The sequence below is a fragment of the Doryrhamphus excisus genome, linkage group LG17, assembly GCF_037039965.1.
Source record: "Doryrhamphus excisus strain RoL-2023G ecotype Guam linkage group LG17, RoL_Dexc_Guam_v1.1, whole genome shotgun sequence".
In the NCBI taxonomy this organism is placed as follows: domain Eukaryota; kingdom Metazoa; phylum Chordata; class Actinopteri; order Syngnathiformes; family Syngnathidae; genus Doryrhamphus; species Doryrhamphus excisus.
Genome location: NC_136373.1, coordinates 6,239,952 through 6,253,015, shown reverse-complemented (window position 1 = coordinate 6,253,015; position 13,064 = coordinate 6,239,952). Strand labels below are relative to the sequence as shown.

Genomic DNA, 13,064 nt, shown 5'->3' with positions numbered 1-13,064 from the left:
CCCGCATTAATGCATGCGTAACGCCGCATAGTAAAACCTTGGATGTTTTTTCATCATGAATGCATTTTACACATCATACAAACCGGTGAGGGAATTAAAAATAGAGGCGATGACATCACCTGTTGCCTGGGCGGTCAGAATAATGCCAGCAGTCGGTCATGGTGTCCCGGGGACCAGCGCTGGTGTTATTGAGACCGACTCGGTTCCCAAACGACACTCTGCATTACCTTCACATTCCCACTGTGTTGAACAGATGTGATAGCCACTTGCAGCCAGGTGCCTTCTGCATATACTTAATGTCTCCCAGGGCTCCTGAGAGCTGTCCTTGTGGGAATAAGTGCTCCGTATTACATCCCAAAAAGAGCGGAATAGAACACTGCACGGTGGAATATCACACTACAAACAATATTGCACCCTTGAGTTGTCTCCTTGAGAATAATACAAAAATTCCATCTGCAAAGATGAATACGTAGTTTAATGCCGCCAGCTTAGATTTCACAAAATTCTTCTAAAAGAGCGCCATTGTCCCAAAAAACAGCGTGTGATACATATTTGTATGTTATGCATACTCACTTTTTGGTTTGGATATCCTCAGTTACGGCTGCACGGTGGTCGAGTGGTCGAAGACCTCACAGCTAGGAAACATGGGTTCAATTCCACCCTCGGCCATCTCTGTGTGGAGTTTACATGTTCTCCCCATGCCGGGTACTCCGGTTTCCTCCCACATTCCAAAAACATGCTAGGTTAATTGGCGACTCCAAATTGTCCATAGGTATGAATGTGAGTGTGAATGGTTGTTTGTCTATATGTGCCCTGTGATTGGCTGGCGCCGCCTCTCGCCCGAAGACAGCTGGGATAGGCTCCAGCACCCCCCGCGACCCTCGTGAGGAAAAGAGGTAGAAAATGAATGAATGAATGAATGTATTGTACTAGGCTGCACGGCGGTCGAGTGGTTAGCATGCAGACCTCACAGCTAGGAGACCAGGGTTCAATTTCTATATGTCTATACGCGCCCTGTGATTGGCTGGCTACCAGGGTGTAACCCGTCTCTCGCCCAAAAGACAGCTGGGATAGGCTCCAGCACCCCCCGCGAGCCTCGTGAGGATAAGCGATAGAAAATGAATGAATGAATCCTCACTTCCACTTGTCCACCAAACCATGCAAGAAGCGCATAGATACCAGACTTCCTTTAAAGCAAACCACACAGGAGAAGAATGAATACAACCTCAGATGTTCTTCAGCGTCAGTAGGAGATGATGCAAATGTTTCACCATTTGCTACAAAAACAGGGTGCAGCTATCTCACTACTGTTTTATAATAACTCAGGAAGCTGATTTTCAGGGTGATATTCCCGGTGGAATATAGTACTTTTGATGTGCTAATGAGATATCAGGATTCTCTATGGGTTCTAATTCCGTGGCGCAGCACAAGGTGGCGCACCCTGGTAATTTGGTAGACTGGGCATGGTGGTGCACTAGGGTAGGTGTTTGGCACAAGCCATGTATACATGGACCCAAATATTCCAATTCCATTCGGGTTATTTGCTCAAACGGAAAGAATGTAACCTTTGTATACACCTCATTCCGAATGAAAAGTGCCAATCCGGATGAATATATAATGGGATTCACAGGGGTGGAATATTCCTTTCCCCAATCCGATTGAGGTATCTTGTACCCGCTCAAATGGAAAGTTGTCAGACTGCGTTCTTCTTTGTGGTGTTTTTCTTCTTCTGTTTTTTATTGGCGGATTATAGCGGCGCATGTAGACAAGAGATTGGAATATTCCTTTCCATGTACATTGTTTTCGGAAAGGTCATTCGGAAAGATTCCATTCGGAAAGAGAAAAACTCCTCATGTAAACGTAGCTAAAGTGACAATTTCATGACAAAACACCCCCCTAAATAAATGGCTTGTGCCCCCCACCCCCACCCAAAAACACCATTTTAGAAGTGAAAACTCGGCCACACAAAACACAAGACATCTCCACTCATCGCTCATCTCCGTGGCCGTGCTGGATGCTGGATCGCCCCACCCTCCAATCAGTAACCATCCAATCACAAATGAGCCTAAATGGGCCTAAAAATCCATTTAATATTTTATTGTACTCTCATCCGAGATCAACTCCACTGCTCCACCGTATTAATTTCAGAATTGGCTCCTTGCCTTCTATCGGCCATTCTACCCGTTGAGTTCCATTGTTTCTGTCCTGGAGTCTGCCACGGTCTGCCTTTTTAGGACCATCTGTGGCTGTCTGCTCCAGCCTTTATTCTGTCTTGTTCATACGTGCAGCGCTTTCAGTTTTCACATTTTTGTAATAAGTCATCACCACCCTGCCAACATGGTTTTTATTTGAATCCACAGAGTCCAGCATGGATGTCTCATTGTTCGAGAAATATGAAGAGAAATTGTACCCACTTCTTTTTTTAAACAAAAACAAAACAAAGCCCCTTAAAAAAAACACACCATGCTGAAATTGCTGATATAAAAATGCATTGCTCCGGCTCTTTCTGCACTGCCAGTAGTAGCGGTTTTCAGTCATGTACTCGCTTTGCGACGCAGTCAGTACATTTTTAAAATTCAGCGAGTATGCTACTATCCATATTTGACTTTTTTTTTTTTTCTGCTGACAGACTAGGAACACTGTTGAATCACTCCACTGCACTGTTGAACTCAGAAATAACATGTTCTCTATTTCAGGACTGTAAAAATAGACGTCTATGACTGGGATCGAGATGGAAGGTAAAGACGTGTTGTGAGCAAGTATAATTCGGGTTAGAACTTGTGTATGAATATTATATTGAAAACTATCAGTGACTGATGAAATATGTATGTCTTTTCCCCCGCTTTACACAGTATAATTGAATATTTACACTTCTCTGCCATACAACGCAGTACGCAATAACAGACCCACTGAAGAGTTTTTTCCTGTGCAGTAATGTTAAATAAATGAGCAAACTTGCATCTAACTACACTATATAGTGTACATACAGTATGTAATTATGCCCAACGGCATACCACAGTACCTTTAAAATGTATGACATGCTTTTCAATTAATGCAAATATGCATTTTTAACAATAATAACTTCAAATATTATTACTGTTGTTTGCTATTGCTAATGTTATGTTAGCATTGTTTTACAAATAACCAATGGTGCATAATTAAAATGTTAGTCATTACAAAGAAAGTCCGAAAAGCCCTAGGTTCTTTATCTTTATTACCATAAATGTCAGCTTTACAGGTACCATGTCTGCCATACAGGCAACAACACATCAGTCATATGAAAGTATAATGTTGGGTTTTAATTAGATTTAATTTGAGGTGTGTATGTATTCATTAAACACACCCATTAATTGTGTTATCTGCTGATTTCAGATCAACATTTGCAATAACTGTTGTACAGTAATTATTAGATTAAATTCATTCAAGATAAATGCATTGAAGTGCAATCCAGGTTTAGGCCCAAAATATGGCACACACTTATGGGATGAGACGGATACTTATGAACGAGTCTCCGTTACGGATAATGCATTTTTGCCGGATACGAATATTAAATTAGTACATTTCATCATTATACATATTTTGCATGATTTAATTATTAATATATTTTCAAAACTGGAAATGGACTCGACTTGACTCGTCTCTGATAATGACTGGTTGTGTGTATGTGTGTCGGCAGTCATGACTTCATCGGCGAGTTCACTACCAGCTACAGAGAGCTTTCTCGAGGACAGAACCAGTTCAACGTCTATGAGGTACAACCATTAGAAGAATGTACTGCACTAATGCATTTGTATGTCAACTCCACGTTATAGAAAGTGACACAAATTAAAATAACATTTAACTTTCACTGGCAGGTTTTAAATCCCAAGAAGAAGGGCAAAAAGAAGAAGTATGTCAATTCAGGAACTGTGAGTTTATCCACCTGACCTGTCCTGTTAATGGTATCTCCTGGGGGTATTTATTGTTTGCTTACATAAAACATTCAATGACATTTATGTGGGACTCGAGGGAGCCGTTGGTCCTGCTACACCTATTTGGTGTATATTGTATTGTATTAGGCTGCACGGCGGTCGAGTGGTTAGCGTGCAGACCTCACAGCTAGGAGACCAGGGTTCAATTCCACCCTCGGCCATCTCTGTGTGGGTTTACTTTATTCCAAAAACATGCTAGGTTAATTGGCGACTCCAAATTGTCCATAGATATGAATGTGAGTGTGAATGGTTGTTTGTTTATACGTATGTGCCCTGTGATTGGCTGGCCACCAGTCCCAGGTGTACCCTGCCTTTCACCCAAAGACAGCTGGGATAGGCTCCAGCACCCCCCACGACCCTCGTGAGGATAAGCGGTAGAAAATGAATGAATGTATTTGTATTATAAATCTGACTACAAATAAATGTCCCATTACACCCCTGGTATTCCATTTTTCTTTTTTGATGGCTGGCTGATATATCACCCCTTTTTGCTGTTAATGTGTGTGTGTGTGTGTGTGCAAGGTAACTCTGCTGTCCTTCAAAGTGGAATCCGAGTACACCTTTGTGGATTTCATCCGAGGAGGGTGAGTGGAATAATGATGAGCCTGCTCTCTCAGTAAAACGTCAGTGCCACCATGTTGGTTGTTCCACATATGTGTGTGTGTGTGTGTGTCTGTCTTCCAAAATGTATGCATATTGACTTTAACAAAATTACATCTGAGAAAGTTTGTGCTGCTAAATCTCTTAGGTAAACACCCGTTCAGTCACTTTTTAATTGAAGGTTTTATTTGTTCCACCCAAACCAGTGGGTGACACAATTCATATTTTTCATCATCATTCAAGCATCATCATGCATCATATTGACTTTTTTTTGTTTTTATTACCAACCAGGACACAGCTGAATTTCACTGTTGCCATAGACTTTACAGCATCCAATGGTAAGACACTTTTTTTTTAATAATGTCATTAACTGCTGCAATTAAATTTGAGATTTAATGCTGACTTCACAAAAATATCGAAGGAAGACAATAACTGTTAAAAATTGGCAAATAAATCAGTTTAAGTCAGCTAATAATTAGAAATATTATTATTTTGACATATTTTTCACACTCTTCCTTCCTGGCAGGTAGTCCATCTCAGCCCACCTCCCTCCATTATATGAGCCCCTACCAGATGAATGCATACGCCATGGCCCTGAAAGCCGTGGGTGAGATTATCCAGGACTATGACAGCGACAAGCTCTTTCCCGCCTATGGTTTTGGAGCTAAGCTGCCCCCTGATGGCAAAATATCCCATGCATTCCCACTGGTAAGGAACACATGTGGTGGACAAACACACTCACACAAAAGTACACACAAAGACAATTTACACATCAGGGTGTGGTTTGGACCAGGAGTTGTCGCTGAGACAACAGCTGGCTGAGAAGTTGTGCTCGTCTCCATGCCAGCAGGGAATCCCACCAGCATCCTTCCGCCCTTTCTCTCTATACAGCTCTCACTTTGTCACCGAAATGACTGTTACATTTATTAATGAAGGACATCTTGAGATGGACCGGGAGGGGGTCCACAAGTAAACCAACAACAAACATTAGGCGTTCAATACAATATAATATAATGCTTCTATTCAATTTAACGCAGTAACTTATTGCATAATTCCTCTGATGTAATGTGTTTGTACTTACAGTGGTTTAAAAGTACTTACCACAATACACATCACAGTGTCTGCTATAATTAATGTGTGTGTTTTTCCAGAGTGGTGACAATGATAATCCAAACTGCGTGGGCATAGACGGGGTCCTTGAGGCCTACTTCCAGAGTCTAAGATCTGTGCAGTTGTACGGACCCACCAACTTTGCACCAGTAATCAACAAAGTGGCCAAGTCAGTATTTGTACTCATGATACTTTTCAAGTTTGTAATGGTAATGGTTTAATTTCATTTGAACGTGCATCAGATTACAATTGAATGCATCACATTCAAGGAGTAGGAAGAAGCAAAGCTTATTAAATCCTACCCCTCCATCTGGTACTTTTACAATCAGTAACTGTTACATTTGTTCACTTCCTGCTTTCCTAGTATAATTTAAGTTTTTTTTTTTACTTTATTTTACTTTTATTTAATTTTTTGTCACGTACCAAAGTACGAGGTGATATGACCATCCAATGACATAATGGGTACCATAGTAAGTGTCAATATAGTGATATATATAGCACATCATGACTGGTTCAAGACTCTTCATCCTTGTATTTAGCAAACATCAACTGCTTGTATTGTTTCTTGAATTGGCTCATCGTTGTGCATTGTTTGACTTCCTTACTCAATCCATTCCATAGTTTGATTCCACATACTGAAACGCTATGGCTTTTTAACGTAGTCCTAGCATATAAGTGTTTCAAATGTAGTTCTTCCCTGAGATCATATTTCTCCTCTCTTGTAGAGAAGTATTGGATGACATTTTTAGGGAATTGGTTATTTTTAGCCTTATGCATTATTTTAGCTGTTTGAAGATGAACTATATCAGCAAGTTGAAGTATTTGTGATTTTAGAAATAAGGAGTTAGTATGTTCTCTGTAGGCGGCATTATGAATTATCCTTACTGACCTTTTTTGCAGTACATTTAGCAAGTGAAGAATGCTTTTATAGTTATTACCCCATATTTCCACACAATAAGTAAGATATGGTAGAACCAGAGTCTGGTTCTGATTGAGAACAAAATTTGTTTTGTTCAATATTGAAATATTTCTGGCCACCTTATGTTGTATATTTGTAATATGAGTTTTCCAGCTCATATTTTCATTTATTGTGATCCCCAGAAATCTATTTTCTTTCACCCTTTCAATATCTACACCGTCTATTTATATTTGCTGATGTGTGTCCTTTTTGCAGCATGATTTTAGTTTTATTTAGGTTCAAGGACAATCTTGCAGTAAGTTTCAAAAACGTATTAATAAAACTTATTTATTACTGCTGAAGATAGTAGTGTGTAGTCCCGTTTAATCTGTTATGGTCCCTAACCGGTGTGTGTTTGTGTGCATCCCAGCTGTGCATCAGAGATAACAGATGGTTCGCAGTACTTTGTCCTGTTGATGATCACAGATGGAGTCATATCGGACATGGTCCAAACCAAAGAGGCCGTGGTCAATGTGAGTAAACACAAGTTTGCACGGGCGTGTTGCCAACACATTTGTTGGCCTAACATTTCATTGCTGCAGATTTATTGCGACTATTAATTCTACCCCTGTAAACACCGTTATTCCAAATCTTATGCATATTATAAATTATTTTATTTTCTTCATTTTTATGAAAATGAACCCCAACGGCTTTGACGTCAGAACATATAAACAGAAGGACATGAGTCATTTTATTTTCATGGTCATATAGTACATCACATATCACAATTCACAGTTTCACACGTTCAAAAGGAGTAGGAAGAAGCAGAGCTTATCCGATCCTTTGTCCCCATTGCCAATTTTGAATAACACAAGAAGCGATGAAGCAATAATACAATACAATACAATGAAGTTGAGGTTTGACAATTTGTATGGACAAATGGCTGAGCGTCTAGGAGACCCGGGTTCGATTCCATCCTCGGTCATCTCTGTGTAGAGTTTGCATGCGTGGGTTTTCTCCGGGTACTCCGGTTTCCTCCCACATTCCAAAAACATGCTAGGTTAATTGGCGACTTCAAATTGTCCATAGGTATGAATGTTAGTGTGAATGGTTGTTTGTCTGTATGTGCCCTGTGATTGGCTGGCCACCAGTCCAGGGTGGACAACGCCTCTTGCCTGAAGACGGCTGGGATAGGCTCCAGCACCCATTGCAACCCACGTGAGGATAAGCGGTACAAAATGAATGAATGAATGTAGCAGTTTTCTGTGGTTCAGTATTATTCTTTCTTACTGTATATTTTGTAAAAATCAGTTACTTGTATTGTTTCTTGAACGTTCAATGTTTTGGTATTTATATACTGGTTAAAAATAGCCCCGAAATTCAGAAATTCATGAATTACTTGACCCTACCTCTGAAAAGAATTGGAATTGAGAATCTTTGGAAACCGGAATCAATGGAATCGCTTAAATTCAAACGATGCCCAACACAACAAAAATGTATATTCATCAAAAATACATTGTGGTCAATGCAGCTGTATGGCTCCATCTTTTCATTGATCACATGGTTTTACCACCTCATATTGAGATGAGTGGCATAAGAATTTCATTTTATATCAACAAATACGGCATAGCACTGTCAACTTGAAATGTACTGTCCTTCAGTTGACCTTCGTATGTATAGGCCAGTAGTAGACAGGGAAATTAAATAGATGCAATAAATTAATCTTTCTATTATCTCTGCTATGAATGTTCCTTCACTTTCCTCTATCGTGTGCAGGCAGCATCACTCCCGCTATCCATAATCATCGTTGGTGTTGGACCTGCAGAGTTTGATGGTGAGTTCATTTCATTTAATAGGGAAAAAAGTCATATGCAAAGGAAACTTATGTAAATTCACTTATCATAGTCAGATTTAAAACCAATTAACCGTGATAAACGAGGAATTATTGTATATGTAGTCATGGGAAACAAATTATTTACAGCTATCTGCACAATTCTCCAACAGCAGGAGCGGAAAAAGGTCCAGAAACGGACAGACTTGTTGTGATTAGTTATGGATTCTCGGCTATAACTGAAGGGAAGGGGAAGAAAATGTTCAATTTCTCTGGTGATTTCATTGACTTCTCTTCCAACTAATAACATTACTTGTGTTAGCAAGTTGCAAAAAGCCTGTTAAATGTGAGACCCTCACTATGGACCGTATAGGCGTATAGGCACCCCATCACCCCATCCTTGGGGGTGTGGTGGGATGGGGGGTGTCCTTTCATTTATTCTTAACTCAGCAATCCAGACTAGCATTAGATTGGTAACGTGTAAAGGTCACATGGTTTATCTGAGCGCATGTGAATATCTCTCCATACATTATCGACACTAGCATGTATTGTGGTATTGAGCATGTCTCTTTTGCCCCTGCAGGGATTCCGTAGCATACGCATGACAGCTGAGCAATGTGTAAAGGTGACTATAGGGGTGTTATTTCATGTCTATGGGGCTCTAATAATGGCCGGGTTTGTTACTAAAGAATAATGGTAGTGTAAATGTGACTATAGGGTTGCTATTTTATGTCTACAGGGCTCTAATAATGCCTGTTTTGTAACCAAAGAATAGTGGAAGTGTAAATGTGACTATAGGGTTGTTATTTTGTTTCTACAGGGCTCTAATAATGGTTGTGTTGTAACCACAGAATAATGGAAGTGTAAAGGTAACTATAGGGTTGCTATTTCATGTCTACAGGGCTCTAATAATGCCTGTTTTGTAACCAAAGAATAGTGGAAGTGTAAATGTGACTATGGGGTTGTTATTTTGTTTCTACAGGGCTCTAATAATGGTTGTGTTGTAACCACAGAGTAATGGAAGTGTAAAGGTGACTATAGGGTTTTTATTTCATTTCTACAGGGCTCTAATAATGGTTGTGTTGTAACCAAAGAATACTGGAAGCGTAAAGGTGACTATAGGGTTGCTATTTCATGTCTACAGGGCTCTAATAGTGGCTGTGTTGTAACTAAAGAATAGTGGAAGTGTAAATGTGACTATAGGGTTGTTATTTCATGCCTACAGTGCTCTAAAATGGCTGTGTTGTAACCAAAGAGTAATGGTAGTGTAAATGTGACTATAGGGTTGTTATTTCATTTCTACAGGGCTCTAATAATGGTTGTGTTGTAACCAAAGAATACTGGAAACGTAAAGGTGACTATAGGGTTGCTATTTCATGTCTACAAGGCTCTAATAGTGGCTGTGTTGTAACTAAAGAATAGTGGAAGTGTAAATGTGACTATAGGGTTGTTATTTCATGCCTACAGTGCTCTAATAATGGTTGTGTTGTACCCAAAGAATAATGGAAGTGTAAAGGTGACTATAGGGTTGTTATTTCATTTCTACAGGGCTCTAATATGGGTTGTGTTGTAACCACAGAATAATGGTAGTGTAAAGATGACTATAGGGTTGTTATTTCATGTCTATAGAGCTCTAATAATGGCTGTTTTTAACAAAGAATAATGGTAGTGTAAAGGCGACTATAGGGTTGCTATTTCATGTCTACAGGGTCTCTAATAATGGTTGTGTTGTAACCACAGAATAATGGAAGTGTAAATGTGACTATAGGGTTGTTATTTCATTTCTACAGGGCTCTAATAATGGTTGTGTTGTAACCAAAGAATCCAGATGGGACTTTTCTATCCAGTATATAAGGTACATCCATGGAAGCCATGCTTGTTGTGGTGTGGCAGTTGACTCTGTGACAATCCCTTCAAGGAATATTTTACCTGATTTATTGTTAGGATGAATGGCTCTGCATATTTTACAACTGGGCTTCTCCATTTTCTTACCTGATATAAATATCTGCACCAACACTTGAGTGAGATATGAATTTTCTTTTTAAAATAAGATGTTCAATCCATGCTCCACTAGATAATGTTTCTCCTCACGCCGCGTTCCATTTCAGTAATTACAATAATAATTTTCATTTTCCCCCTCAGTGGCTTCGAGATTGAGTCATTCTCTCACTGTGTTTTTCTGTCTCTTGCCGCTTTTAGCGATGGAAGAGCTGGATGGAGATGAGGTGAGAGTATCCTCCAGAGGGCGCCTCGCTGAGAGAGACATTGTACAGGTACTCATCATCATTCCATTCAACTTAGCGGGATGGATTTTAGCAGCAGCATAATAGAACACACAAGTGAACACCGGTGGGAGGCTTCAATTGGACTCTAGATTGTCTGAATAGTCTTTTACAATTGTTGCTCATACATACATTCTTCTTCTTCTTTTATATACTGTAAGTGTGTATGTGTTTGTTTATAAACATACATACATCATCAGTTCATTTTCAACAAATATATAGACTACTATAGTGTAGTATATTTTGTTAAAAATGTGTTTGAAACCACATTACTTGGAGCCTGTGCTATGTCTCCACCCATTTCCTTTAAAGTGGACCTATTATGCTCATTTTTTACCCTTTGTATTGAGTTGTGGACTCCAATAGAGCAGCTACACACAATAACCCGCACAGAAAAACTTTTTAGATTTTCCAGAATCTGCACCTATTCCAGCTGTATTTCCTTTCATTTGTGCCTCTGGACATTCCCACTCCGCTGTGATTGGTCACACGCCCCAAAGTGCTTCCTAACTATGAAGCATATAAGGATGTCTGTTCTGTGTGACATCACAAAGGGACAGTTTGACCACGCCTTTTGAAACTTTTGAGTGTTTTGAGCCATTCCAAACGTCTTTCAGGGCTCACTTCCAAATACGCAAACCTCATTATCTGAAACTTTTGGCATGGTTTAACACGAGAATACAACATTCTAAGTACATTTATAGGTCAGAAAAGTGGAAAAAGCATAATAGGTCCTCTTTAAATTGTTTTGTATTAAATAGCTTTTAGACCAGGAAAAAAAAAACTTCTCGGCAAGCATATCAATAAGAAGCAAATAAGAAAAAACTATAAAAGCTAGTGATACCAATACAATATACTTCAAACCGCCCAGTTTGTCATGTTGTGTAGTGATCTTACTGATACTTATAATTTTTGCTGTATTGATGTTGACAGGGGTGTCACTAGGTTCTGAGGAAAAGCACATCAGATTATTACTACTACTAGTAGTAGGCTAGTAGTAGTAGTAGTAGTAGTAGTAGTAGTAGTAGTAGTAGTAGGCTAGCCCGCTTATTGGCTTGCTTATTGGCTTCCTTTTGCCCTATTATATGAGATTTTTTTTACAAAATAATTTACTATATAAAAATTTACTATATTATATGAAATTAAAAAAAAAAAAATCTGACAAATTTCATATAATAGGGTAAAAGCAAGCTAATAAGCAAGCTAATAAGCAAGCCAATAAGCGGGGTAATACAATAAAAAATGTAAAAAAATATATATAAAAATGTTTTAAAAAATCAATAAAAAATGTTTTTAAAAAATCAATAAAAAATATCAAATTATTTAAATCTCAAATTATTTAAGGGGGCTTAAGAGCACCGACTGGCACCACTGGATATTGCCATTATGTTTCAGCATCAGCACCCTTCCACGTGACTTACCCTCTTTAATCACATTAGCATGCACACTCCTGATTACCTTTGACCTTTTAATAAGAATGCCATCACCGTGAATTGATCTTTGCGCAGTCTAAGCAGTCTAGTTTTGTATTGATCCAAAGCGTGGTTTATTTTGCCTGCTATCAACAGTGACTCCCACTATGAGTCACATGGTTCCCATTAGGACTCAACAGTCATGTCAGGGCAAACGTTCTCCCACATGGCATCAGTGGGAAGCTTTTTGTTTACACACAACAAAACATTTATAGCTTAGTTGTCAGAAAGTAGATGTTTCTTTGTGCTGATTGATATAATACAATACAAAGAGCTTCTTTTTTTTCTTTGAACAAACTTGTGTTTTTGTCGTAGATCTTTTAAAAAGATCTCATATTGAGACCCACCATGAGCCTGGTACTAGCGTGAATTAAACTGAGGTTATGAACTGAAGAAATGTGCACATTAGCACTTAATAATATGCAGTGTGGTCATGCAGTGTCACTAAAATGAGTATTAAAATCAGCAAGGGACAAGAAAAATTATTATTTTTTTTATGTTCCCTGCTGCTCCAGTTTGTTCCGTTCCGGGACTACGTGGACAGATCCGGAAACCAGGTCCTCAGCATGGCCCGTCTGGCTAAGGACGTCCTTGCCGAGATCCCAGACCAGCTGTTGTCTTTCATGAAGAGCCGAGGGATCGAACCGCGACCGGGTCTTTCTTCCTCACTGCTTCCTTAGCCAGCATTTCCACTCCCCCCCCCCCAAAAAAACTATCAACAACCTATATCCTCCGTCTGGAAACATCTCCACCGTATCCACCAGTGAAGTCACTCTTGTCTCCTGACCAAGTTAAACCAGAACAAAGCTCTGCATGTGTATAAATGATCATGTCTAAATTTGGCATTATTTCACGGAGCGTCAAGTCAATTTGATGAAAATTTGTTCCTAACATTTTTGC

At 39.3% G+C, this 13,064-nt stretch overlaps 1 protein-coding gene across 1 annotated transcript in view; it reads left to right on the top strand.

The window, feature by feature from the left end:
• The window catches only part of cpne9 (copine family member IX), a 58,629-nt gene extending 45,768 nt beyond the window's left edge, over positions 1-12,861 (top strand). The window contains exons 11-21 of the mRNA XM_058085250.2: positions 2,697-2,738; positions 3,677-3,752; positions 3,855-3,908; positions 4,494-4,555; positions 4,863-4,909; positions 5,098-5,279; positions 5,723-5,850; positions 7,010-7,112; positions 8,356-8,413; positions 10,610-10,683; positions 12,680-12,861. Of these exons, the coding sequence (XP_057941233.2) occupies positions 2,697-2,738; positions 3,677-3,752; positions 3,855-3,908; positions 4,494-4,555; positions 4,863-4,909; positions 5,098-5,279; positions 5,723-5,850; positions 7,010-7,112; positions 8,356-8,413; positions 10,610-10,683; positions 12,680-12,844 (991 nt within the window). The 3' untranslated portion in view covers positions 12,845-12,861. The remainder of the gene's footprint in view (positions 1-2,696; positions 2,739-3,676; positions 3,753-3,854; positions 3,909-4,493; positions 4,556-4,862; positions 4,910-5,097; positions 5,280-5,722; positions 5,851-7,009; positions 7,113-8,355; positions 8,414-10,609; positions 10,684-12,679) is intronic.
• Positions 12,862-13,064: the final 203 nt, after the last annotated feature.